The sequence below is a fragment of a genome, unplaced genomic scaffold (assembly GCF_019419815.1).
Source record: "Pyrus x bretschneideri cultivar Hongxiangsu unplaced genomic scaffold, Pyrus_bretschneideri_v1 Contig14, whole genome shotgun sequence".
NCBI classification, from domain to species: domain Eukaryota; kingdom Viridiplantae; phylum Streptophyta; class Magnoliopsida; order Rosales; family Rosaceae; genus Pyrus; species Pyrus x bretschneideri.
Window position 1 is genome coordinate 3,995,878 of NW_025999435.1, and position 27,738 is coordinate 4,023,615.

Below are 27,738 nucleotides of genomic sequence, written 5' to 3' on the forward strand. Positions count from 1 at the left end.
GGTTATTCTGTCACAATTCTTTTAAAATTTTGTTAAGTGATAATGTGATACATAAATGGGCCCCATAAGTTATTTTCTCTCATAAATGGTCCTTGAAATTGACCTACGACATCAAAATGGTCCTTAAAATTGACCCATAACATCAAAATGGTCTCTGAAATTGACCCGCGACATCAAAATGGTTCCTGAAATTCAAAATTGATCAATGTAGTCATGCAAATAAATGTCTCAAACCAATGTAGTCATTCCGTTACAATTTTGTTAAAAATTCTGTTATGTGCCGATGTGACACATAAATAGGCCACACAAGTCTAATTAAATTAAAAAAAAATACAAATAGGCTTAATAATTTAATAGTTAATAAAAAAATTGTCAACCCAAAAATCCAGTCCTGCAATCACCTCTGATCCTATACAACATTTCTCTACCTCATTCGCTCTCTATTCTCAAAAGAAAAAAAAAAAAAAAATTCTCAATACACTCATCTTTACACACTTCGACATCCTTCACCGAATTGAACCTGGATCGAGATCACATTTGGTGACAGCTTGGCCTATTGGCAACGACTTTTGGAACATAACCATTAACATTTGGGTGATCAACATCAGCACAACCTTTAATCTTAAAGAGCTTGTTTGATGCTTTCCTGATGGTCTGGTGATGCAAAGAACGACGAGGTTTGCCTTTAGACAATGAGGTTATAACCGATGTGTGTATATTGTTGGTTGAAAACTATTTCCACACCCCTTCTTAGGCCTTGGTTAAGCCTTATACATTTGAGAATTTATGGAAGAGATCTCTATTCAGAGTAGGCCCTACTATAAGAAATTTTTTTTTTATTGTGCAAAAAGGTATTTAGACAAAATTTTTAATTATTGAACCCATATTAGCACATAATAATTTTTTTTTGTTTTATTGAATTGTGACGAAAAAATTATATTGATTTGCAACACTTATTTTCAAATACTACATTGATTGTATTCAATTTTAGGGACGATATTGATGATGTGGGTCAATTTCAGGGATCATCTTGATGGTGTGGGTCAATTTCAGGAATCATCTTGATGGTGTAGGTCAATTTTAAGAACCATTTGTGATAAAAACTAGTAAATCTTGTGGGGCTCATTTATGTGCCACATCAACATTTAATGAAAATTTTAACAGAATTGTGATAAAATAATCACATTGATTTGCGATACCTATTTTCAGGGACTACATTGATTGAATTTTAATTTCAGGAATCATCTTGATGGTGATGGTTAATTTCAATGACCATTTGTGATAAATTTTTTTTATCACAATTAATTAAGTGGAGCTTATACTTAATATATTAACTTTCCACCTTTATCTAGCAATAGAAAAAACTTGTGTATTACTTGCCACGCGTACATTCTGACAACAACAAGAAAGCGAGGCGTGTATTTGTCTCCCCACTTTTGCCACAACTTCCACATCCACCTTAGGACTCCATGGAGACTTGAGTATATTGATAACATTCTAAACTTTCTTCACTTTTTTTTAGTAATAAAAAATTAACCTGTGTATCTTTCCGTCACAAATACAAGCGTATTTTCGTATCTATCCTTTAGTCATGCTCTATCTTTTCATGGTTGAACCCTAAATCATGATTCATGGCAATTGGATATTATTCAATTTGTAAAAGTGGGATACTGATTTTATTAACTTCTTGAGCTTTGTATAAATATATTGTCCAAACAATAAATATGTTGTTCACCAAAACAAAACAATAAATATGTTTTTAAATAAGAAGAATTTTTTTTTTTTAAAATTTGCACAAGATCTCAAAATATTAAAGACAGCCCTGTATGATGTCGATATTTTCTATTGTCGAAATCGATACTAATATACTACGTTATGCCACGTTTACGTAAAATGATTTTCGTCAAGTGAGTTAATAAAGGTAGAATGACTTAATTAGCCTTGTGCATGACGTGGACTTTAATTAATGGGGTATTGTTTCGTACAATTCAAATACATTTTTCTTATAAAAACAAACGCAATGCAAAATACAGGAAAAATTGTGTCCCCTCTATCGAAGTCCTTCCTCTGCCCAGTTCTTCTGATTCGCGTGCCTCCACATCCAATCTCCATCTCCCGTTGCTTTCTATGCTGTCCGCATTGAGAATTTTCGAAGCTGCTCTCCGGTTTTGATCGATGCCAATTGAGGAAAAGAGTGTGGAGGATTTAGGGCTTGCTACAGTATCTGGAATTCAAGAAATCGAGCGCTCAGAAGAAGGCCAGGTTTCAAATTAAGGTCTGTATCTGTTCATCAAGCCCTAGTTTATTTATGTGAAATATTCGGAGAAATACCATTTCGTCGTAGAAATTTAGCAATTGAAAGCGGTGTTTTCTGGTAATTTCCTCTTGCTGCTATTACTGTTTCTGGAGATTTGTATATGGAAATGGTATCCCAAACCTGCTCTCGGTCCAAGAAATGATTTTAGATGTTTTGGAATGCGATGTCGAATTCTCAATTGCCCTTAAAACTTGGTGTTTCCATGGTTCTTTTTCTGGAGTCAATAAATAGTTGTAAAATTTCAGCGGTAGATTGATGGAAATTCGTCTAATTTGCGCCGTTATTCTCACTGAATCAAAGCCGAGCTGCCCAACCTGCCCATTGTTCTTGTATAGTAGTTCTTATTGTGTTCGCAGAAAAGTAGGGTTTAATTCTCCTCTCTCTTTCTTCCCATCTCCCTCTCCTTATTCCACTGCCTCCCTAATTCTCTCTCCATACTCCCCCTTCGTTGCATTCGAATCCTCTACTGTTCGTACTGGTATAGAGAAAGCCAAAAGTACGCTGCCTACATAGGTTTATCCTGTCTGCATCTATTTGTAAAACAAGCGGCAAGTTCTTCCCAACTGGGTATTCAAATGTTCTTCTGAGTTTTCCTTTCCTCTTTCCTTTCTGATTGATTGATTGTAATTCTATCTCGTTATTATTGTGATTTGATCTTTTTATTTTTTTGCCCTTGCACATTTATGTTGTTTCTAATTTTTTTGATGGATTCTCCTTATATTTCGTAAATGAGATTTGTCCGGTATTTGTTAGAGAGATCATCTATATATACTAAAACCCAATCAGGTGGTACTGTGGATGACCAGTGGGCGGACGATTCTGCCCCTGGAATTTTCCTTCGGTTGTTATTCTCTTTGGTTTTTGGGGCACCGAAATGCCGCTTTTGCCCATTGCTTCCACGCGTCTGTCATCGATGGAATCCTCCATTTGGACTCTGTGTTCTCGATTTTTCTTTTGCTTTCCGTTGCTTTGGCTGAAAAATCTGGGGATGTTACACCTGCTCCCTTGCTATTCTTTTCCTCTTCTGGACTCTTCTTTTCCATCGACTTCTTTGTCACTATCTCGCAACCATCTACAACACTGATTCACCCTCCATTTCTCCCGCTTAGCAAAAGAAAATCAAAGGGGTTCACCTCCGTGGGTTCTTTCTTCTTTTCTTCCACCTCTTCCTTCGCTGAAGCAACTAAAAATCAAAAACCTACTTGCGGCTTCTTCCTCCCGATTTTGGAGCTTCTCTTTCTCTCTCTCCCCTCCATTGAAGCACCTCCATACACAGGTATCGTTTCTCCCGTAATTATATATTTAATTATTTGAAAGTTAGTTCTTCTGTGTAAATTTCTTGAGCTTTTGATTACCTGCAATTTTCAATTTTCTACGATATAGGATTTTTGGATAATTTCATGATTTAGCGATCCTACTAATTATCAAGTAGAATCAATATGAGGAATAGATTCTTCAATTTCGTAGCTTCCAAGCCTAGACAAGAGATCATATACGCAGTTTTTGCGTTTGTTTATGTCTGATTTGGATCGATTTTGGTTGGATCTATTTCAGATTTGGTTTTCTGTTTGAGCACCGGTTGTTTTTGCATCACTGGGAAGTTAATTTTCTACAACTGAGGTATGTTTTGTAACTACTGTGTTTTGATTTTTATTCTGTGTTTTGATTAATTTTGGATGGAATTGTAACTGTTTGGTTTTGGGTTGGCTCTGTTCCTGTGCTAGAGTTTTCCTGGCTAAGAGGATATTTTGCGGTTTGGTTCCTTGCTTGGTCAGTCTCAGATTTACCGACGGTTCCAACGGTCCTGTTATTTTTTGGGTAAGTTTTTTCCCTTTTTGTTTTTTCCTGATTTGACAACTCCTTAGTTGGTGTTAGATTAAAATGTGTGTAATTTTTTCGAAGAATTACTGGTGAGATGGATTGACAAGATTCTTGAGTGAAAAACAGGCTTTTTAGTGCAGTTAAACAGAAATATAGAGCTTTATTGTAAGAAAGTTTAAACAGAAATATAGAGCTTTATTGTAAGAAAGTTATGGACGATTTAATTAAATTAATTGTACTGATAGAGATATGAATGAGCCTAATGTTTATTCTTTTCACTCAAACATCGTTATACCATTACAGAAAATCAGGAATTTGAACATCAGCTTGCGACTTCGCCGTCGATTTGAACGCCAGCAGCTTTGATGCAGTCCTTGGAGACACCCCTGCCTCTTTTGCCATAGTGGAATTCTTTGCTCACTGGTCAGCTTTTCTAATTTCTATGTAAACCATTGATTTTATTTGGGAAATAAATGGAACCCCTTATGTTTTTGCTTAAAGTATTGATCTTTGAGTGTTACTCAGTAGATATTAGATCGATTGGAGGCTACCCATTTGAAAAAGAAGAGAGATCACATGGATGATGGATCATGTGAGGTTCTCCAATTATTTGAGATCACATGGAAATATTTAAGTTGTCATAACTAAAATGACCTGAAAGCTTATTGAGAATTGTTGTAATTTGCTTTTCGTTGTAGCGTTACTTTCTTAAACTGATTAGAGCTAAAGATTGCTAATTCCATAGCATTCAGTGCATATGCTTATTAATGTCTGTTTGTTATCTTAGAGGCATATGGTGATTTAGTTGCACCCTGCACATGTGCAGCTGAAGGCTGACCCCAAATTGTTCCCCCTGAAATGATGTTGTGCTTATTTGTAAATTTTGTTGCTCATCTGCAATTCACCTTTTGTCTCTTGATATCTTTTACAGGTGCAAAACACCATAGAGTATTTAAACATCATCGGGGCCTTGGATGAGAATGAGAATCTGACTGTTTTCGGTGGGGAGAGATTTATTATTCTTTTAATATTTCAATTATGCATTGGGATGCTTGCAACTCTTTGTAATGGTTGAGTGTTTAAATTTGAAAATCATTAGCCTAATGCAGTTTTAATCACTTGACAGTTTAAATGCAGGTTGTTATATAGAGCTTAGGATTTAGGTTTTCCAGTTCAATCAAAGCTAATTGGACAGAATCATGAATTAATTAAATGTGGTGTCTTCCTTTTTCCCTCTGTTTCTTTTGTTGTTGGGTGAAAGTGAGCATGGGTTTATGATAACCTATTTAAAAGGAAAGCTGGAGAGAGAGAGAGGGTACTAAAGTAGGTGCATATAGGGAGTCAAGGCATACTGATAGAGAAAAATGCACAGATTGGAATGGTAAAAATGAAAAAAAATGAAAAGAAAGTGAACCCAATAGAATATAGAAAATGAAGTGTTCATCCAGTGGAATAACCCATATGTGGTGTTTATTTTTAGACAAGATGGGAAGATGTAAACAGTTGGAGGTCCATACCATTTTCCAAGTTCTTTATTAATGTGAATGTGTATGTTATTCTAATTAGGAACTTAAGTGAATAAATCGTTTTCGAATTTGTAAACAAATAATTGCTTACAAAATAATGAGCTCTGTTAAACAAAAATAATTGCTTACAGTAGAGAATTACTGTAAACATTATTGAAGTATATATTTAAATATTTTTAATTTATATAAATAGTTAGGTTGCTATTGCATTCTGTGCCTAAATCAAATCACTAACTTGAACCATGCTCTTTATTTGGGAACTCTTTGTATTTCTTATTTGAATTAGTATGGTTTGTTTTTCAAATTTGATTTTAAGTGATTTCATTTTGATAGATATTTCAGAATTTCCGAAAGCAGGTGTGGTTTGATCAATTAAGACCTACCTGATTTACAGAGGTCTGATTAGAGGTACGCTACTAATTACCTCACTTTTCTCCCAGGAGTATGCTGCTTTTTCCAAAAGGAAAAGATTAGCTTCGTTTGATCTCTTATTTGAGTTGTGTAGATTTGGTTTGATCTCTTAATTTGTGTTGTGCAAATTTTGTATGAATTAATTTGGGCTGGGCAGAGGAAGCAAATAATTTTTTAAATTAACAAATTTAGTTTGGTTTGTACATATGTTGATGAATATTATTTACTGAAGCATGAACATGTCAAGAAATTGTTCGTTTCAAACTATTCATTACAACTTTGCACCAGCTATTTTTGTTATGCCTAACGGTTTTGAAACCCGCAGCATCGCGCGGGCTCCTTTGCTAGTATATACTAAATGTGAGTTTCCTCCGGCACTGTAGATCACCAGTGTCCGAACGGAACTGCCCTCGCTTCTCTGTTTTCTTTCCGTTTGTGTCCCTGTTTTCCACGTGTCGCTCATCTTATTCTCTCGACTTCGAGAGTCTTTTTGAGGAGTTAGGGTTTTGTTCCTTCGTTGCCTTTCCAGATTTCGGCTTTGCTCTTTTCGTTTTGGCCGTTCTTTCTTCCAATCCTCTGTTTCTCTGTGATATGCGTGCCTTCTTTTGCGGAAAGGGTTGCTGATTTTCGTGGTTTAAGGGATTTTGTGGTTGCCAGGACGTTGTGCGTCTATTTAGATTTGGGATTTTTTGCGTTCCAGAGGGTTTCGACATCTCTAATTGGAGGTATTTTTTCAGTTTGGGATTTCTGGGTTGTGGCTGGGGTTTTGGCTGATTTACACCTTTTTTCAAGGGTGGCGTCTTTGCAGCCCGCTGTGGAACAAGTGTGATCCAACTAAGGTATATTTTATAATCATTTTCTTTTGGTTTTTATTTTTGGTTTTTCCTTTGTTTTGATGAAACCTTAATCGTTTCCTTTTAATTGTCAATTGTGGTGCTCTCTTGGGTTTTCCCTGTTAAAGGAGAATTTTGTGTTTTTGTTCTTCAGTTGGCAAATCTCTGATTTGCTGGTATTTGCAACGTTACTGTAATTTTTTGGGTATGTTTTTTGCGCTTCTGCTTTTTGCCGATTCGGACGTGGATTGGTAATTATTGGATTTAAATGGATTCGTAGTTTTTGATGAGAGGAGTTGTTTAGGTTGTGTGAAGGTTCGGTTTTCTGAGTTTTATGCTGCAGTGGGTTACAAACACGGAGAGGAGGAGAGGAAACATTAGTTTAGATTGTGATTTAAATTTTATTTTTATTTTTTATGTTCTTGGTGGTATAAACTGTGTGAGTGCAGTTGTTTTAAAATTATTTGGGTGTGCTTTTTTATGGTTTTGCTTTTTTCCAGTTTGGATTAAAATGGATTTTGAATTTTTGAGAAGAAATTAAAAGGGTCATTGGAATTTTGGAAGCCTTTTTGTTTTTGGTGAACACGCAGACAATCTTGAAAATTTGTGTTAAAAGACTAATGTTTGTATATAAAAATTGCAGCCATGTGGTAAAGAACAATGGTTCATTAAGCTAAATGTCAATGGGATAATCCATGTGTTGACTCGACTGCGTTGAAAGGCACAAATTTTTTTGACATGTTTGGGTTTCATCTCATGTGGATTAGTGGAAAAACAAAATGGTATTGCTCTGACGGATTGTTGGTCGCTTATCCTTAGTTCACAAATACCAAGATCGTTATTTATCCGTGAGTACATGTGATTTATGAATTGACATTGTCCCTGGGTTTTTTCTACTAATTAAATTTCTATAATTAGTTCGGTGTTTTCATTTCGTTTGCTTATTTTATTTTCTATTGGACCGCATGGATTAAGTTGCAGACAGAGATAGGAAACTCTGTTCATGCTCTTTTTGGGTTTTGGCTGCTTTAGGTTTGATTTGAAAGAAACTCAGAAGTAAAAAAAAAATGAAGGGCGGTGATGTAGAATGGTTAAATTACAATTTCAGTTTTACATACTCAAACTTAAGATGTGTGCGCTGCAAATTGAGTTGGCTAAAGAAGCCCTTTGGACGATTTTTGTTAATATCTCATGGGCTTTGCTCTTTGATTTCAGAAATTTTGTGCCCATCTTGGGTTCACTTCGAACTTGGTTGAGACCGATCTAATCCGGCGTTTCCAGGTGAGTTTTGCATATTTATCAGCTTATATGGTTTCGATCTTTTGTTTTTTGTTGGATCGTTATTGTGCGTGTCTGATGCATTTTGTTTTCCAGATTCGGGAAACCGTCCCTTTCAGATTTTTGGATTTTCGATTCTGATTCTTGGAACTCTCTGTGCTAAAGGTATATAAATGTATTATTTGTTTTTTCCCTTGTTTTCTTTGCGGCTGAATTTTTTTTTTTTTGGTTTTGTTTTGGTGATTTGGGACTTTTTTGTGCGTGTTTGGGTTATTAATTGGCAATGCATATTTTCTTGCTGATTTTACTGCTAGCAATTTTATTTAAATCCACAGCTGCTTTTTTTTATTTGACTTGCTGTGATGGTTATGCTTGATTCATAAGATTTGAGGTAGTCGTGATAAAATTAGAAGAGTGATATCTTCGTTATTTTGGATTTGTGAGAGTGATTTGTCAGAGCAATGAGTAAATTTTCATATTTAGTGTAGGGTCAATTTTAATAATCATTAATGCGATTTGGTATATGTCTGGTATAAACGCTATCAAATTGTAGATACACAGTTTGTTGGTGCAGCAGGGGGCTGGAAAACTTTTTCAGTATGCTTTTTATGGTTTGGCTTTTTTCTGTTGGGCCTTTCCTGGCTAAAAGAGTATTTTGCATTTTGGTTGCTCAGTTAATAAATCTGAGATTTGCTAGCACCTGTGACGCTCTTCTTATATTTTGGATAAGTTTTATGTCCTGCTGCTTTTTTCCAGCTTTAAAATGCATTGATAATTGTTGGATTCAAATAGATTTATAATTTTTGCGAAGAAATGAGAGGATTCGTTGGAATTTTGGAAAGCTTTGTCTTCATGTTTTACAAACAGGGAGAGGAAGAAAGAAAACATTAGTTTAGATTGCAATTTTAAAACTTTTTATGTTGTTAGTGCTGGAACCTATGTGTTTTGTTGTGAAATTGATAATATGTAAAGTTATTAGAATTTTGGAAAACTTTGTCTTTCTCACTTTTATCTGGTAGAGGGAACACAACTCTTACGTATATGATTTCAAGTTTTTCTTTTAGAAATTCAAGCTCTTTTGTATACATGAGGTATAAGAGTCTGTTTAGGATATTTTCAAGTTTTACTGATTCCTGAAAAAAAGCATGCTTAAGAGTAATCATATTTCAGTTCTTATTGAATTCAGGTAAGCATCTTCAGTTTTTTGCTTTGATCTGAAGGCTTTGTTTTGTTCAGATTTGGGAGCGTTTGTGATTTCGGATTTTTACACTCTCTTATCAAATCTTAATGTTGAATTAGACAGCTATTAATGTTCGATTAATCACAGTTGGGCATGATTTCATATGTTTTTCAATGTTTTTATTCCGATTTAATAATGTGATTTAATGGTGCGATGCTGATTTAGGCTATAAATTCAGAGGCAGATGTATCATCAGCTGAAATATACTAGATGTATTCCTTAGACATCATTTTTCACTTTAATTAAGATGTGTGCCTGAATTCTTAGTACAAAACTGGCTTACATATCATTTCACACCATGTTCTCATGTTTTTTTATGTATTTTTACATCCAATAGTTTCAACACCCGCAGCAACACGCGGGCACTATTGCTAGTTTCTTCTATTTCTTGGTGTTGTTGGTTTTGGAATTTTGATTCTTAGTTCTTATTCCATTGGTAACTTCTACTTCTATTTTGTTGTGTGAGAGTTATATATTTTATGAGATTTTTTATAATTAGAGGTTTATTTTGTCTTTTTCTTTTTTGTATGTATGAAGGTCACCAATTAAGAGTAAATTGTAGCAATGGTCCCTCAACTTTAATCAAATTGGAGTAATGGTCCCTCAACTAAAAATCTGTTACCATTGGTCCCTCAACTCATCAAAATATGTAGCTATGATCATTTTTGTCAACTTCGTTAAAATTTTGTCAAAATAAGTTATGTTGGAAGGACCATTGCTACAATTGGGGTCCATCAACTCATCAAAACATGTAGCTATGGTCATTTTCGTCAACTGTCGGAATTTTGTCAAAATGAGTTATGTTGGAAGGATCATTGCTACAATTGGGTTAAAGTTGAGGACCATTTCTCCAGTTGGATTAAAGTTGAGGGACCAATGGTAATGGATTTTTAGTTGAGGGACCGTAGTTGCACGTTTTGATGAGTTGAGGGATCAATGGTTATGGATTTTTAGTTGAGGGACCATTGTTCCGATGGAGTTAAAGTTAAGGGACTATTGCTACAATTTACTCCCCCAATTAATTACCTTGCCTATGGCCCAAGAACTTCAGGGCTTGCCCTGGATGCAATTATTAGGTTCTTAATTTGGATTTTTGTTATGTGCTAAGCAGCTACAAATTTATATTCTCATTTCAGTCTTTTGAAATATCTTGATGGTTATTGCAGTGCTGTTACAACATGGGTGGTGATTCATATGATGGTTCTCAAGATGGAAGGGATGAAGGTACAGTTGAATGTTTATCTCAAAATTCATATATGTGTTTTGCAGTTCAATGAGTTGTTTGCTCTTTGTTAAAGCGTAGACAACACACACATCCATTATATAAAAAAATAAAAATCGAAAAAAAAGGGCAGAGAGACGATAGTGCAAGGAAGAGGTATGAGGCAGTTAAAACCCTACCCAAAATTTGGGTTTGGGAGTTTGGGAAAAAAAAAAAAAAAAAAAAAAAAAAGACTGCAGAGGTGCGCCTAGGTGGCTCCGGCGAAGCCTTCTGCCCACTCCCTCAAAACAGAGGCGACAACCCTCACGCCCAACCTTAGAGGACACCTAGGCGCGCCTTGAGGCGAGCCTTTTAAAACATTGCTGAATTCTTAGTAAAATGAAGCCCAAAGAGGAGCAGCAAGAAACAGAATCCTATCCAGAGCTCCGCTAAACCAACTCCAGCAAAATCTTGAAAGATCCTTCTGTTTCTCTCCGCCTAAATTACCCAAATGACCGCATGAAACATTCAACCCCACATGACCTTGGCTTTCGTACCCTACCAAGTCAAAGCACGAGGTTTACTAAAGAGGAACAATCCTTTGGGATTACCCAAGTGATACCCATCTTGCTAACCATCTTTAGCCAGAAACTCAACTTTAATTGTTTTGACCTTTGTATTTCAGTACTCATTTACTGTTATTTATAGTCTTGCATACTGTGTGTTCTGAAATTGTTGATATGATAGATGATGAGGAAGAATACGAGGACGTTGGTAAGGGTAGTCGATTTCTTGGATTTATGTTTGGCAATGTCAATGACTCTGGTGGGCTTGATGCTGATTACCTTGATGAGGTAAGTTTACCCCCCCTTAATTTCTCTCTCTCTCTCTCTCTCTCTCTCTCGCTCTCCCTCCCTCCCTCCCTCCTTTATATTTTATACTTTTGTGGTTTTGAGCAAGCAATGAAATTTGTTAGCTATAACATAATCAATGATGTGGATATTCATTGGTGTTTCCATCTTTCTCATTTTGAGTGTTTTGGGTTCTAATTTAGTAATGTAATCTTTGTTGCTAACCCACAGGATGCAAAAGAACATCTTGCTGCACTTGCTGACAAGCTGGGTCCATCGTTAACAGGCATAAATGTATGGATTCCTTATCCATTCATTTTGAACTATCTCTTAGTTGTAGTCATCAATATTATTTTGGGCCCGGTTGTCATGACTTGTAATCTCTTCTTTTTTACTTCTATTCCCTGATACAAAATTTTTTATTTTATTTTTAGCTGTCAGTAAAATCACCACAAACATCAACTGATGCTGTTGAAGAAGGTGAGTGTTGTGAGCCTGGAAAAATGATCTTATGCAATTTTGTGATGTTTTGCTATTAACTCACCATCCACCCCACTCCCCTGGTTCATATTTATTAGTTATATTTGTGCATGACATTTTCTTCTATCGGCTATCAAGTAAGTTCATTTTGAGAACAAAAGGTATCTAGTGAATGCACTATGTCTACTCCCCCTAATTTTATTTGTAATGCAATATGATTACTCTCTCACGGTTTACTTGTGAGTGCACTATGATTTCTCACTCGCAATTCATTTGTGAATACACTGGGGTACTTTTGTGATAAATTTAATTTAATTCGTATGTGATAAATCAGACTTTTTCTCCTTCCAATCGTGCAACACCCAGATGAGTTTGGATGCCACTTCATGATCACAACCATTTGTTCACTCCTTTCTCTCTCCCTTTCCTCTCCCTATTTTTATGCTAATGAAATATTTTATTTCCGGCTGTCTAAGTTATATCCTTCATGTCCTATTATCCACTATGAGAGGCCGCTTGTGTCTCCTAGCAGATGGATTTTGCGACAATGGTCATAAAATAAAAATTGTAGCGGCAAATGAGATAAGTTTGTTTCTACTATGTTGCTGAGATGTTTAACCTCATATGAGTTTTGTGTTGCCTGTGCCTTAGGGCTGTACATTGTACAATTTGAAATTCTGCACTGGATGAAGTTAGGGTGGTTCTTATATTCTTTGCTTTTTATTCGACCGTAGCTAGTCTGTTTGTCTCATAACAATGCGGGAATAGGAAAGAAATTCAGTGTTGTCATTCTGATGTTCTGAGTAAGCACTCATTTTGCTCTCTTGTGTCAGATTATGAAGAGAAGGCTGAAAATGCAGTTAATTATTTTGATATTGATGAGGATTTTGAGGGACCAGAGATTCAAGCTGCTACTGAGGAGGACCATTTGTTGCCAAGAAAGGAATATTTTTCTGCTCAAGGTTCATTGGCTACTTTGGAGCCCACAAATTCTATGTTTGATGATGAAGATTATGATGAAGAAATTGAACAGGAACATGAGGTGGTTGAAAACAACATAGATGTTCAAACTATCTCTTTACCAGGTTTTTTTTTTCATTTGAATAAGTTTTTTGTTTTTGCCAACTTTTTCATTCTGCATTCGTCAATGTGTTAGTGATGGATAAAATACAACTTGATGCCGTTGTATAATTCAATAGATTGTCTTGCAGGGGTTTCTACTGCAGAAAAATATTCTGAGGATGATTGTCAAATTGGGGGTCTGGACTCTGAAAATTTGGCTGCTCGTGCAGAAGAGTTTCAGGTCAGATTTTGATAGTAGGAAAAATTCTATACTGTTTCTGGCTTTTGGATAATATTTAAATTGACATGTTAAGTTATACAGAAAGGATTATCTTCATTCATGTAAGGCTTCTTTTCTTGTATTAGGTGCTTGTTTAAAGCTATTCAAATGGATAGATTATATTTGACGGTAATTATAAAACCAAAACATGATTTAAATTCTAGTAAGGCATGAAAAGAGTGGTGGACTACAGTATAAACGTTAAATGGTTCAAGGAGTGAAATAAAAAAAAAATGAAGGCGATCACAGGAGTTTCACTTTGCAAATCTTAATCTAATAGCACATCCTAGCCACTCTGTTTTATAGCATTGGTTCCTTCACTTGTTGCAGCTCCCCATGGTGTTGAAGTTATATTATTATCTTAGAAAATAGGTTTTCCACTTGGTCCTGGACTCCTGGCGTATGTTGAGTAGATGTAGATTCTTCTTAACATTATGTAGGATAGATCTTTTGTGCTCATTCTGGGTTAAGTGAATACTAGAAAGCATCATGGCAGAAATTAATTTCCAAAAGAGCCAAGCTGCAGTCTCTTGGTAGTAGGTTTGCATGTGTGTTGGGATATTGGCCAATGAATTTTTGGGGTTTTCTCTAGGTGGAAACAGGCTCTTGGGATCCTGTGAGAGAGTTTTTGCCAAGGGTGGGTTGGTCGGTAGACCCACGAAATGGCCACCCCCAGTGCCAGTGGCTTTTTATGTCACTGATGTTGTGTTGGAGCTTGAATTTTCTGTCCCGGTATATTTTAATTCTGTTTCGTATTGAGAAAATCATCCGTTCTGGCAAGTTGGGGCATTATCGGGGATATTATGACATAGTTTTTGTTCATTGGTAGGATGCCAGGCAATACGAACTACATTACACTACTATTTTATGTGATATGGCTATATTTTCTCTCTCATTTATTTGAGACGCTATAACAAATGTTGTTGGGGGGAGCTAATTTGTGAATGCAGGTGTTTTCTTTGTCATGGGAACGTGTCTTTTTTTTTTTTTTTCCTCACTCTTCAACTTAATTGTATATTAACAGTGCTTATCACTTTTCTATTAGTCCTCATTGATGTTTACATCTCTCTCGGGTATTACAGGAAGTGCTTACAGATAAAAGTGCCACACCGCTGCCAGTTCTATGCATAGAAGATGGAAAGGTGATACTACGGTTCTCAGAAATCTTTGGTATTCATGTGCCCTTGAAGAAGGCGGAGAAAAGAGATCATAGGTACTCTGTTCCTAAAGGTACGGGGCTTGTATATGTAATCATCCTTAATAACGTAATTTTGCTAGGCAGAAGTTACATATCTTGATGGCGGCAAACTACCATCTCAAAGCATATTCTAGGAATTATGTGTACTTCTTTTCTTTTTTGGTTAAAATTTTGGTAGCAATTAAGGTTATCTTCCTATTATGTAGGCCTAGTAGTTTTGTTTTGAAAAAAAAAAAACGTTTTAGTTATTTTATATTTTGCTTTATCAAGATATCTTTAGTATTTTTTTTATACAACTGGCATCCTTTCAGATAGGTACAAATCCATGGATGTTTCTGAGATTGTTGAAGAGGATGAAGAGTCATTCTTAAAAGGATCTGGTCAAGGATTTCAATCTTTGAAACAGGCAGATGCACTCAAACATGACATTTTTTCAGCACTCTATGATGAAGACTCAGACTTCGCAAAGTTTCGTGTTCTAAAAGGGGCAAATTCAGTGGATCTGCTGGATGACAGGGCAATAAAGGACTCTTGTCTCATTGCGGAACCAATGAAAGAGAATCAAATAGTAGATATTTCTGTGGAAAGTCAATCACCTTTGTGTTCAAAATTTTATCCTCTTGATCAACAAGACTGGGAAGAGGGAATTGTTTGGGGAAATTCTCCTATAGCAAGTGACAATTCTGTTGAGAGTTGTGAAATTTCGGGACCTGATGAAGCTTCATTTAATAGTGAAACAGAACCTTATAGTGGGACACAAAATATTCAGTTAGAGCCCAAAAAAGAACCTGATGAGAAGGATCACGCTGTTATGCTGCGTAGCTCATGTCTATTGGAGCCTTTTGGCTCAAGAAACTCATCAGAAATTTCATCTCTTCCTTTCTCGGAAAGCAGACGCCATCCCCAACTTTTAAGGCTAGAATCTAGATTTGAAGTGGATGACCATGCTGATGGTGCAATGGAGAGTGTCAGTAAGAAGCTTCATCAGAGTGACGCTGTGAGGCAATTTAGTAAACTCACTTCACAGAACAGAGACATGCTGGAAGGATCTTGGTTAGACCAGATAATATGGGACCCAGATATGCCTACTGGGAAGTCAAAGCTTATCCTTGATCTTCAAGATGAGCAAATGCTTTTTGAGATTTTGGATAACAAGGAAAGTGAACATCTCAGGCTTCATTCCGGGGCCATGATTGTGACTCGCCCAATAAAGTCAAGTAATGGGGATTCTTTTGAGTTTCCAGGTCATGGAGGTCAATCTGGGTGGCGATATGTTTCTAATGATAAACACTATTCAAATAGGAAAACTTCTCAGCAACTGAAATCAAATTCTAAAAAACGCACAGCGCAGGGCATAAAGATTTATCATTCACAACCTGCAATGATGTTACAGACAATGAAACTGAGGTTAAGCAAGTAAGATTTATTCTTTATAATACTTAATTCTTTTTTATTTAGTATCGCTCCATGCTTTTTTGTCTTGTTAAATTGTTGTATTCTTGATTTTCAGTAGGCATGGTTTACAGTCATTTGGCCCAACTCTGTTTGTAAATGGTGCTTCTCTGCACAAGTTACTGTTAGCTATACCAGGTCGCCATGAAAATATCCATATGGGTAGATATATTGGCAGTTCTGTATAAGCCATGTTCCTTCACAAAGAAATAAAAAGTACAGCTAATCTGTAATTACTTTTAGTTGTTTAAAAACAGAGTAGGTCTTGCAAGTTCTTTGAGATTTTGAATTGATGATTGACTTTAGGTAGTTCTGGTTATTGCTTTCAGAAAATATGTCCATCTAAAGGTTATCTTACAATGGGCATGATGGATTCTAATCATTTTTATTTGGGCAAGCACATAGATGGAACTGGTTATAATAGTGAATAAGCTTTCGTGTACTTGTACCTGATAGATATCCTATGGGTTTCATGTTGATTTTTATTTGTTAAATTTGTACTTAAATATTGTATTCCATCTGACTCCTGCTCATACATGCTACACTGCCTTTCTTAACTTAATTATACATACATATATTTCGCAGCAAGGATGTAGCAAATTTTCACCGACCAAAATCTTTATGGTATCCTCATGACAATGAAGTGGCTGTAAAAGAGCGAGGAAAGCTCCCCACGCAAGGACCAATGAAAATTATTGTTAAAAGCTTGGGTGGCAAAGGAAGTAAGCTTCATGTGGATGCTGAGGAAACAATATCTTCTGTTAAAGCAAAAGCTTCAAAGAAGTTAGGTTGTCACTTCTTTTTTGTCTGTGTTTGTTCTATGTATATTGAAGTTTAATGATTGATGAGGATCTTATAAAGAATCTACTGCATTGAAATTTGTATACAAGTCTTAAAGTTTACTCAGTCCTATTTATTTTGTAGATTTTAAGCCATCCGAAACAGTGAAGATGTTCTATTTAGGGAAGGAACTTGAAGATGATAAATCTCTTACTGCCCAGAATGTTCAACCAAATTCTTTGCTTCATCTTGTTCGCACAAAAATATATTTGTTGCCACGAGCACAAAAGATTCCTGGTGAAAATAAATCGTTGCGGCCTCCTGGAGCATTTAAGAAGAAATCTGATCTTTCTGTGAAAGATGGTCATGTCTTCCTAATGGAGTAAGCAGCTTGAAATACCTGTTTTCAATCTTTTATGTGGTAGCCTCATTTCCAGTACGAGATGGTTTGCTTGCATTTTAATTTGGTCAAAATTACATCTTGCATATAGAAGAGTGTCATGTTAGTTTTCATTTCTTTGGTAACAAAACTTCATTACTACCATAAATACGATATAAATTTCGTGAACATGCAAGTGGTTCTTTTGCCTTGCATGAACTTTTTTCAACTGTACAGATATGAAGGTGTGCCTAAACCCTTGTTTTTATTATCTTTTCAGGTACTGTGAAGAAAGACCTTTACTTTTGAGCAATGCTGGTATGGGTGCAAGATTATGTACTTATTACCAAAAATCAGCCCCAGATGATCAAACTGCTTCTTTGTTACGCAATGATAACAACAGTTTGGGACATGTCATTTCACTAAATCCAGCTGATAAATCACCTTTTCTTGGAGATACAAAAGCTGGTTGCAGTCAGTCATCTCTTGAAACAAATATGTATAGAGCACCTGTATTTTCTCATAAGGTGCCCTCAACTGATTATTTGTTAGTTCGTTCTGCAAAGGGGAAGCTTTCAATTAGACGTATTGACCGCCTAAATGTTGTTGGGCAACAGGTTTGTTCGAGCGAAACTCTTCATTGCATAACCCTTGAATATTTTTATTTTTCCTCTTGGGTTTTCCAAATTGTTTTTTTCCCTTCACTCTCCTGTTGGTGATTTATTGGTGATGGGTTTTAATCCCTTGATTGATCTTGCTTTTCGATGGGGTATGATGTTATGCAAACCAATTGGATGACATGTGAATTTGGGGTATTGTAGTAAACGAATTATAATGTTAGCTTGGTCTGATTTTGTTTAGAGTAGACGGCTGTATTGGAGCCTCTTTCTATTGGCATTGGATGTGAAAAATGGTACTGAAACTTTGGATGACCTAAATGCTTTGTTGCCCTCATTACATGTCGTTGTGGTGAAGTTTTTCAGGGAGGGGTATTGTTGTAGACAAATTATAAAGTTAGCTTGGTTTGATTTTGTTCATAGTAGATGGCAATATTGGAGCCTTTTTTCCCATTGGTACCAGATGTGCACAATGCTACTGAAGTGTTTTGTTGCTCCCATTACATGTCCTTATGGTGAAGTTTTTTCAGGGAGGCCAGGTGAATTGGTGAAGTTTTTTTAGGTGTAGTGTTGGGGAGATGTACTGTGATGTCAATTTTTTGGGTGGTGTTGATGGAGCGGAATTAAAAATAATTTAAGGGAGTGAGGGATGAAGTTTGCTTTTGTCCTTCCCTTTGGATGCTGCTATATGCAGAGTGCAGGGATATTTATTTTCAGGCTTTATGTTATGATTTGTGTGGTGCCATTTTTATATTTAATTCCACTCATGTTTTCTAATATTTTTTCTAGGTTAGTTGCATAAATGGTCCCTGAACTTTTCCTCATGTTTCATTTTTGCGCCGGAATTTTTGTTTACTTAATTGGGTGTGATTGTGGTGTCAAACAGACTCTTTTCCGTTAACCCTGTCCAGTTTTCTGTTAAATTTAGGGGTAAATTTTGAAATTCATCCTACAATCTTAAAGCTGAATAGAACATTAAAAAAAAAAAAAGAAAAAAAAAACTGAAATAAATATTGTGGGGATTAGGCTCACAATAGGTTGTCTTTGGGAAGGGGTGGTTAATTTCCGACCAAAGTACACTGGAACTCCCTCTCTTTAACTCCGTCAACTTTCTTGACCTTCCCCAACACGGGTTTAGACGGTACCACCACAATATGACGGACCAGAAGCTCCAGGACCAGATCTCTAAAATTCTCACTTCTGTGACCTCACTAATGAACTCGACTCTCTGCCAATGAGAACGCTCATCTCTGATCGACAATCAAATTGAAGTTTAATCTTTTGCATTTCGCTCTGTATTCCTTATCCACCTTTTGTACATATTTTCCTTAAAATTCAATATCTTGTTTCCTTGCAATAAAATATACATATATACTATATAGTGATAGTGATAAGACTACAGAAGGGTCGGGTGAAGAAACTGTGAATGGCAATAGGTCCTTATTAGTTGAACTTAAGGATTTATTGTTTTCTTCTATTATTTTATCTAGGAAGGCTACTTTTATGTCAGTTGCTTTCTATTCTAGTATTCATTTGGTTCATAAGTCTTTATAATGTAGAGTTGTGTTTTTTATTTGACATGGACTCCTTGTCCACAGTTTTCTAATATCTCCAGGAGATAATAAAATTGGTTTTGTTTCAAAAAAAAAAAAAAAAAATCCTCATCATAATTGCATGGTCGGAGTATTATTCACTTTTGTGTCTAATTGTGCACTGCCAGCCAACAACAATATCAGTATATCTATATGTGATACAAGGCAATCTTTCGAGAGCAAAATATCTTTAAAATTGACCTCTCTGCTTTCATTGTTTGCAGGAACCACTCATGGATGTAATGTCTCCGGGAACTAAGAATCTTCAAAATTATATGATCAATAGGCTTCTTGTCTATATCTGCCGAGAGTTCCGTGCTGCCGAAAAGCGCCATTTGCTTCCTTGTATCCGCGCAGATGAGTTACCTTCACAATTTCCTTATCTATCTGAACCCTTTATTCGGAAGAAGCTGAAGGAACATGCAAATTTCCAGGTGATTTTCCTTTTGCTCAGTTCTTTCATGCCAAATGTTCTCTTTTGATTCATTATTTTTTTTAATTCGTTTTTACCATTTTCCTCACTCAACTGAACGTTGTAAATGGATATGCAACACATTTCCAGAGAGCATCAAATGGACAAGTTATGTGGGTTAAGAAACGCAACTTCCGGATTTTGTCGGAGGATGAATTAAGGAATTTGGTGAAACCAGAAGAGGTGAGTTACACTTCAGATCGTTTTCTTTTATGTTTTTACTAAGTGAGTTATACTTACTAAATGTTGATTTTTGATGGGGAAAATACATATAAAAACTGATTTCAATTATTTCAAAGTTATGTGATAAGAGTATTCCATTATCTGACTTTGTCGTGGGGTCAAATTATCAGTTTCTTGACCTGTTAATTGCCCTGCTAGTAGCCTTCTATCTAGTTTTCTTCTAGGCTTGAATGGTAATCCTAAATATGTTCTTGTTGACCCCTAATATTTGTATTATCCTTAAGCTGTTGGTTTTGAACTTCTGATCGTTCTTCACCAAAATCTTATCTAAATGTAAATAGGGTGGTTTTATTGCCACCCCCAATCTGTTCAAGTCACATCCCGTGCTGAAAATACCCGCCACATACTTTTAAATTAACATATTAACTAAAATCACCCACCCAACTTAACCAAAATGCCCTTAGTAGTTATCCACCGATTGTTGAAAAATAGATTACACCACCCGACACAGTCAATTGCATCAACTTGTGAACTCCTCCCGGAACCCATAAATTCTCATCTTGAATGACAAAAACACTGAAGATCTCATTGTTGCTGGAAATTGCAACGTCTACGGCAACAGTGATGCCTACTATTGAGCTTGTGTTCATTAGAAAAGTACCAAAAATGGGGAGGAATATTGTCGGGAACTACTGAAAATTTGCACAGTTTTTGGTTATTTGCGACCAAATACTGGGACTCATGATGGACTTCCCGTATTCAGCAGAAAGAAATTGAAGAGGATTTTCGGTTTCTTGCTACTGAACAGTTTCATAGTTTTCGGTTGATTGTTATGATGCACTTCTAGTATTTAGTGGATAGCAAACACATTTTTGGGTTTTTGGTTGCTGGCCACTGAACCTTTACATACTTTTGGGTTTGTTGCTACTGAATACGGTGCCTTATAATGGCCTCAGTAGTCATTTCATGTTGAGAACATGTATTTTTCATTTGAAAAATTTAGCAGTTGCCATCAGTAGATTGGGGGTGGCAATAAAACCACCTACATATAGATATGCTTTGACTTCCTTGTATCCATCTAATGCATCAGAGTTGAAGTCTTCCTTTCTCATAAATCCTTTCTCATTTTATCTGTTTGGAGTTTAGCTGACCTGTGATTTATAGGATTATCTATGTTCTTGTTGTACTGTCTTTAGCCCAACGCTGGTACAGTAATCTCTTGTTTGTACTGGTGGACTTCTTGTTCACATGATTGTACTTTTGGCTTTAATGAAAGTTTTTGTTACTCTTAAATAAAATAGAAAGATTTCTCTTTTTTTTTTTTTCAAGGACAATAAAACACACCCTTTTTCTCCTCCTACACACCCCTATTTAACCTGTCCATTGCTTTTGTTTGATTTATTCAATCCCATGGCCAGAAAAAAAGATGGGTATGAAAATCAGCTCCCTAAAACTGTAGTTGTTCTGATTTCATATCTGTTAAAGAAAAATTGTTACCCAAAATTATGAGTCAAATTTATTAGTGTATAAGGGCCAGTGCCATTTCTACCTCGTCAACCAAGGTTTTTTTTATTTTAATAGGCCACATTGAAAAAATTAAAATGATTCTGGCACTTGACTTGATAGATCCCCATAATTCCACGATTGCATATTCTTCAAGATGCATTCATGTTTGGAAACACTTCTCCTTTTTCTGTTGGAAGAGTCGTAGCCATATTTTGTTATTCTGTTTAAATAGGCTTCTTTATGCTCTATTTGGAGAGTATATTTGCAATGTTTTTACATTTGTTCTTTACTCTCTCTCTCTCTCCTCCTCTCTCTCCCCCTCGCCCATAAGCTCGTATTTTTTGCCTGAAGTTTGTTATAGAGTCCTGGACTGCATGCTTCATTTTCCTCTACTTTTTCCCCACAAAAGATTTTGTTGATGATGGTGATAATATCAATGTTTAGAGTCACTATAATTTTTTTGTGTAGCTACATATACACATAATAGTGTTCAGTGTTGTGATTGATAGGTAACAATGTCTTTTCTTTTATCTCGTAAATATTTTGTTTGAATCCTCTGAATATTAGATATATGGATGCACCATAATTTCTATCCTGATGGCTGTTGTAAAAGATGGATAAGGGAAACAACTCATATATCTGTCCTTTGTAATTCAAGTTTGCAATACGCTATTGGTTTGATGTATGAACTCAGTGTGTTAAATGGTTATTACCAAATAGATATGTAGCTCATGTCACTTTGTTGTTTTTACTTTTGAGTTTAGGTGTGCGCCTATGAAAGCATGCAAGCTGGTCTTTACCGGCTCAAACATTTGGGAATTACTGAAACACATCCGTCTGCCATATCTTCTGCAATGAGTCGTCTCCCTGATGAAGCAATTACTCTGGCTGCTGCATCGCACATTGAAAGAGAACTGCAGATCACTCCATGGAACTTGAGTAGCAACTTTGTAACTTGTACACAGGTAACCTATCTCTTTGATTTTATGATAGTTGATTTTCATCATATTCTCTTTTATTTGTTTTGCATCATATGCTCTTTCTATTCTAGTATTCAATTGGGAATTACTGAAGCCATCAGTACCTTTCTTTCTATTTATATATTTATTTACATGAGTTTCTTTGTTCCTTTCAAAGGGAAAAGACAATATTGAGCGTTTGGAAATATCTGGTGTTGGTGATCCATCTAGCCGGGGCCTAGGTTTCAGTTATGTTCGTGCTGCTCCAAAACCATCAATGTCAAGTGCAGTCGTGAAGAAAAAATCTGCTGCTGGTCGAGGAGGTTCCACTGTTACTGGAACAGATGCTGATCTACGCAGATTAAGCATGGAGGCTGCACGAGAGGTGCATTAAATCTGTTCTAATTTTTTATTTTTCTTTTGTTAGATTTTTTGTCTATGGCCTCTCAACATAAATTTATCTTCTTTTGTAGAATAGGATATTTATGCATCACTGTTCCCTTCTGAAATTTTTTTGTGTAATCTAATTTTATTTGTTTTTGTTGTCTTGCATCTTGGATTGTGTTCTAATTCCCAGGTTCTTCTTAAATTTGGCGTTTCTGATGAGCTGATTGCGAGGCAGACTAGATGGCATCGTATTGCGATGATACGCAAGCTTTCAAGTGAGCAAGCTGCATCTGGGGTTAAAGTTGATGCAAACACTATCAGTAAATATGCACGTGGCCAGCGTATGTCCTTCCTTCAGCTGCAGCAGCAGAACCGGGAGAAGTGTCAAGAAATTTGGGATCGTCAAGTGCAGAGTCTTTCAGCTATAGATGGGGAAGAAAATGAGAGTGACTCTGAAGGAAATAATAGCGATCTAGATTCCTTTGCTGGGGATTTAGAAAATCTGCTTGATGCAGAAGAATGTGAAGAAGGGCTAGGTGGTGATCATGAATCCAACCATGATAAATCAGATGGTGTTAAAGGGCTTAAAATGAGAAGGCGCCCTTCCTTGGCTCAGGCAGAAGAGGAAATTGAAGATGAAGCAGCTGAAGCAGCTGAGTTATGCAGGTTGCTCATGGATGGTAAGGATATTTTTATTTATTAACTAGTTACATTTGTGATATGAAGAAAATGCTAAATTGGAAGATATTTTTATTTATTAACTGGTTACATTTGTGATATGAAGAAAATGCTAAATTGGAAGATTTCCTTATCCCAGTATAGGTTGTGTAGAATGGACTATGGAAAAAAAAAAAAAATTAGTTGCAACAAAACCACAGTACATAAGTGGGATTTTTTGTGCTTATAAATATTTGGGCAACCACTTTTTTCTGGTGAATGGGGTTCTTGGAATTTCTAATGGTCGTATGATATTGAGTTCTATCTGCTGGATGTCATTGTGGTGCTGCTGCTACTTGTGATATATGGTTGACCATGACAGCTTGTACACAGATGATGAAACTGAGAGGAAAAAGAAGAAGAAAACAAGAGTTTTGGGGGATGAAGTTGGGCTGGCTCCTGGCTTGCGAACAAGTTATATCTTAGAAAATGCAGATAGGGGAAAAAAAATAATTGCTGCTGTACAACCTGATGGATTCTATACTCCAAAAGATAATCCAGTCGGAGATGCGAAAGTGGTAAGAATGATTCACCTTTTCGTCATATTTATTCTTTATTTATTTTCTCTTTTAATTCCACTCTTGTTTCAACATGTAGGTCATGTCCGATCATGAAGATATTCATTCTCAATGTATGTTGCTTGAACTGTGTGTGATGTTCTATGTTTTTGTTGCAGGTGGAAAATCTTCTTAAAAGAAACAAGATTGGAAAACTAAAGGGAATGAAAAAGAGTGATACTACACATATGGGTCTGATGAACAAGAAACTAAAAATATCAGGAGACGGTGTCAAGGCAAGTGTTCTAACTTTTTTTTTCTTTGCTTCGTGTTTTGAGTTTATTCCTTTTTCTTTGTATTTCTAATCTTCTATATTACTTAAGCTGTTACTGACTTGCTGTATTTAGTTTTTTTTTTTTTTCTTTTTTTTTTTAAACTTATTTTGGCCATAGCTTTCTTTTTACACATACATTTCCCTGATTTATGTTTGAATTTACATTTACAAGTAAACTTCCTACTCTGGGAAGGTCTGCTTGTCTGACATTTAAAAAACCTTGTTCGCTTTTGTTTGTAACCCATACTTTGATATGCAGTTGTAGATTTTCTTCTATTCTATACCAATATGAGACTCAATCTGGCTGTGACTTTTGGAGGCGATAATGTGTTATACTGTTGTTCTGATGTGTCCTACTTTAGCCTTTAACATGAATATGTGCTAATAATTTTGACTTCCTCTTTGGACTCAGAGTACTTTTAAGGAGAAGAAATCAGCACGAGAGAAATTTATCTGTGGAGCCTGTGGTCAGGTTAGTGTAGAGTTTGGGTAATATTCTGCTAAATAATGTGACTACAAATCAAATGCTGATTGCTCACCTTTTTGATGGCTAGCTTGGACACATGAGGACAAACAAGCATTGCCCCAAGTATGGATACGGAGAAGATCAGGAAACACAGAATGATACTCCAGACCTGGATAAATCATCTGGAAAGGCAACTGCTCTGAATTCATCTAGTCAGTCTCAACAGAAAACTACTACAAAGAAGCTGGTACCTAAAAGTGCAACTAAAATTGCTGTGGTTGATGCTTCGGAGGCTGAAAACCTTGGTCCGAGCACAAAGGTTCTTCCATTGAAATTCAAATGTGGGTCAACTGAAAAGCTTCCTGATAAACAGCCTCTTGGAGAGACAGAGAGTTCTGAGCGGGTCACATCTGATCCCGAAAATGGGAAGCCCACTATGAAGGTGCACAAAATAATAATTTCGAACAAGATGAAACCTGAAAATGTACCTGTTGAATCTCAGAAGCCCCCTATTGTGATGCGACCTCTGACAGATACAGATAGGGGTTATGTTGAATCACAGAAGCAAACTATTGTTATACGGCCACCAGCAAATACTGATAGAGAGCAGGGGGAATCTCAAAAGCTCTCAGTTGCTAAACGGTCGTCAATGGAGGCAAAGAGAGAGCAACATCACAAGAAAATTATAATTAAACGTCCAAAAGAAATTATTGATATAGATCAGATCAGTCAGGATGGGGGAACTCCTGTTGAACACAGGAAAACTAAAAGAATTGTTGAATTGACAAGTTCTGAAAAGCACAGGAAGCAGGAGAACGTGTATTTGGCTAAGGAAGCAGCAAACAAGAAGGCTAGAGATGAAAGGAGATTACGAGAGGAGCAAGAGAAACGGATAAATGAAGACAGATTGAGAGAAGAGAGGGCCAGGAGGCTTTATGAAGAGGAAATGAGGATGATAGAGGAGCGAGAAAGACTAGCAGAGCTTAGAAAATATGAAGCATTACTCAGACAAGAGAGGGAGGAAGAAGAACGCCAGAAAGCAAAGAACAAAATGAAGAAGAAAAGGTCTGAGATAAGAGATGATTATTTAGATGACTCACGAGCACGAAGATTAGACAAAAGGATGCCAGAAAGAGATCGGGGTGCAAAAAGGAGGCCAGTTGTTGAATTGGGAAGGCATGGTGGAGAATCTACCCCAGCAACAAAGCGCCGTAGAGGGGGCGAGGTAATATGTTCATGCTTACATTCGAGTACTTTTCATTCATTAAATTTTTCCCTCGCACACAGAACCCATATTACCACTGGTTGTGCACTCATTCTACTCTGCCTGCACTTGGATGAAATTTAGTAATAGATTAAGTAATCGCAGTCCACCTGCTATAAATTGTAACTGTTCTTTCTTTTAGAATTAGAATCCTTTTCCAGTAGGTTCGGCTTTTACACCAACTTTTAACTAAAATTGAGTTGGTGTAGTATTTTTAAATCGCGTGATTATTTGTGCCTTTGCTGGTTAGGATTCTCTTTGTTCTGCAATGGAGGTAGGTCTGAGACCTTGAAGAAAAAGGATTTTAGGGTGCAAGGTTATCTCACGTTGGACATGGGGTGTATTTAGAAACAAAATAATTTTGTAAAGGGGGGTGTATTCAGAAAACATAATAATTTTTCTAAAAGGGGGAGTATTCAGAAAACAAAATTGTTTTGTATAACTTTTTTAGGCCTCGTTTGTTGTTTGGGATTGGCTTCATTTGGATAATTCACTAGATTCGGATAACGTTAAATAAAAATATGGATGCCAACTTGCATATTTTGTCCAAGTGAAGGTGGAACATGGATCCCTCATAATTCCCACAAAAATGTTTGGATTGACAGGGACAAGTTTTCTTTATGACTTCTCCATCATCTACCTTCACTTGGACAAAGTATGCAAGTGACGTCAATTTTTTTAATCAACATTCATTGAATCTAGTGGTTACCTAAGCCAAGCCAATCCTTGACAACAAAGAGTCATTTCATGTTAGGGCATACAAGTCATTCAACATTAAAATTTAAGGGGTGTATTTAACAAATTTGTGGAGTGCGAGTGTCAATAAAACCGCCTTTTATTTTATTTTATCTTAGCCGGTCTACATACCAGTGATTTTAAGAAATTGTTTTTGTACAAACCGTTGTAATTATGATCTTACATTTTATACAGGTCGGTCTGGCAAACATCTTAGAGCGTATTGTAGAAACCCTCAAAGATCGAATTGAAGTATCATATCTTTTTCTGAAACCTGTATCCAAAAAGGAAGCTCCTGATTACTTGGACATCATAGAGCGCCCCATGGATCTGTCTACAATCAAGGAGAAGGTGAGGAAAATGGAGTACAAGAGCAGGGAGCAATTCAGGCACGACGTGTGGCAGATTACTTATAATGCCCACAGATATAACGATGGACGCAACCCAGGCATACCTCCCCTTGCAGATCAGCTCTTAGAGCTTTGTGACTATATGTTGGTTGAGAACGACGAAAGCTTGACTGAAGCTGAAGCGGGCATTGAATATGTAGATATCTAGATAAATTGATTCTAATTTATATCGGCCATTTCTTTATTTTGTGAGAAAAAAAGCCTCAGTTTTGCTGGAGCATTTTTTTTAGGTGTTGGGGAATGGGGCTCAAATGACGGCTTTGACTTCGTCTCATGTCAGGAGGGATCGATGAAAGAAACAGTTGCCCTCCGAGTGCTCGGTAAATTTGTGATTGCCAGTTGAAATCTGTGTTTATGTTGTTCAGTAGCATTTGGTTGCGAAATTGTATTAGTTGTACAGTGCAATGCTTAAAATTTACAATGATGTATCGGTACTTCCTTTGAAATGTCGGTCTTTAGAGTGCCGGATTCCGGCTTGTACACTTTTGCA

General features: G+C 36.3%; 1 protein-coding gene across 7 annotated transcripts; it reads left to right on the plus strand.

The window, feature by feature from the left end:
* Window positions 1–2,031: 2,031 nt before the first annotated feature.
* LOC103957716 (transcription initiation factor TFIID subunit 1) lies at window positions 2,032–27,730 on the plus strand. 7 transcript variants are annotated; one of them, XM_048579854.1, is made up of 29 exons: window positions 2,032–2,275; window positions 3,872–4,135; window positions 4,442–4,561; window positions 5,070–5,139; window positions 5,998–6,072; window positions 6,813–6,914; window positions 8,124–8,189; window positions 8,283–8,351; window positions 10,593–10,650; window positions 11,375–11,481; window positions 11,710–11,772; window positions 11,913–11,958; window positions 12,792–13,043; window positions 13,170–13,261; window positions 14,383–14,530; window positions 14,810–15,914; window positions 16,536–16,738; window positions 16,875–17,112; window positions 17,390–17,726; window positions 19,543–19,752; window positions 19,881–19,973; window positions 22,244–22,444; window positions 22,617–22,823; window positions 23,016–23,505; window positions 23,876–24,060; window positions 24,219–24,335; window positions 24,786–24,845; window positions 24,928–26,064; window positions 27,034–27,730. In XM_048579854.1, the coding sequence occupies exons 9-29, from the start codon at window positions 10,605–10,607 to the stop codon at window positions 27,394–27,396; spliced, it is 5,700 nt and encodes a 1,899-aa protein (XP_048435811.1). In that variant the 5' UTR covers window positions 2,032–2,275; window positions 3,872–4,135; window positions 4,442–4,561; window positions 5,070–5,139; window positions 5,998–6,072; window positions 6,813–6,914; window positions 8,124–8,189; window positions 8,283–8,351; window positions 10,593–10,604; the 3' UTR covers window positions 27,397–27,730. The 7 variants fall into 7 exon arrangements, with proteins under 7 accessions (XP_048435811.1, XP_048435810.1, XP_048435813.1 ...); XM_048579853.1 differs by having other exon boundaries at window positions 3,872–3,937; window positions 4,042–4,135; window positions 4,442–5,139; XM_048579855.1 differs by lacking the exon at window positions 2,032–2,275 and adding an exon at window positions 3,133–3,593 and having other exon boundaries at window positions 3,872–3,937; window positions 4,042–4,135; window positions 4,442–5,139.
* Window positions 27,731–27,738: the final 8 nt, after the last annotated feature.

Coding starts and splice junctions, on each gene's coding strand:
- LOC103957716 (XM_048579856.1), top strand. CDS start 10,605: ATGGGTGGTGATTCATATGATGGTTCTCAAGATGGAAGGGATGAAG. Junction 11,482..11,709: donor ATGCTGATTACCTTGATGAG/GTAAGTTTACCC, acceptor GCTAACCCACAG/GATGCAAAAGAACATCTTGC. Junction 22,824..23,015: donor GCATGGAGGCTGCACGAGAG/GTGCATTAAATC, acceptor TCTAATTCCCAG/GTTCTTCTTAAATTTGGCGT.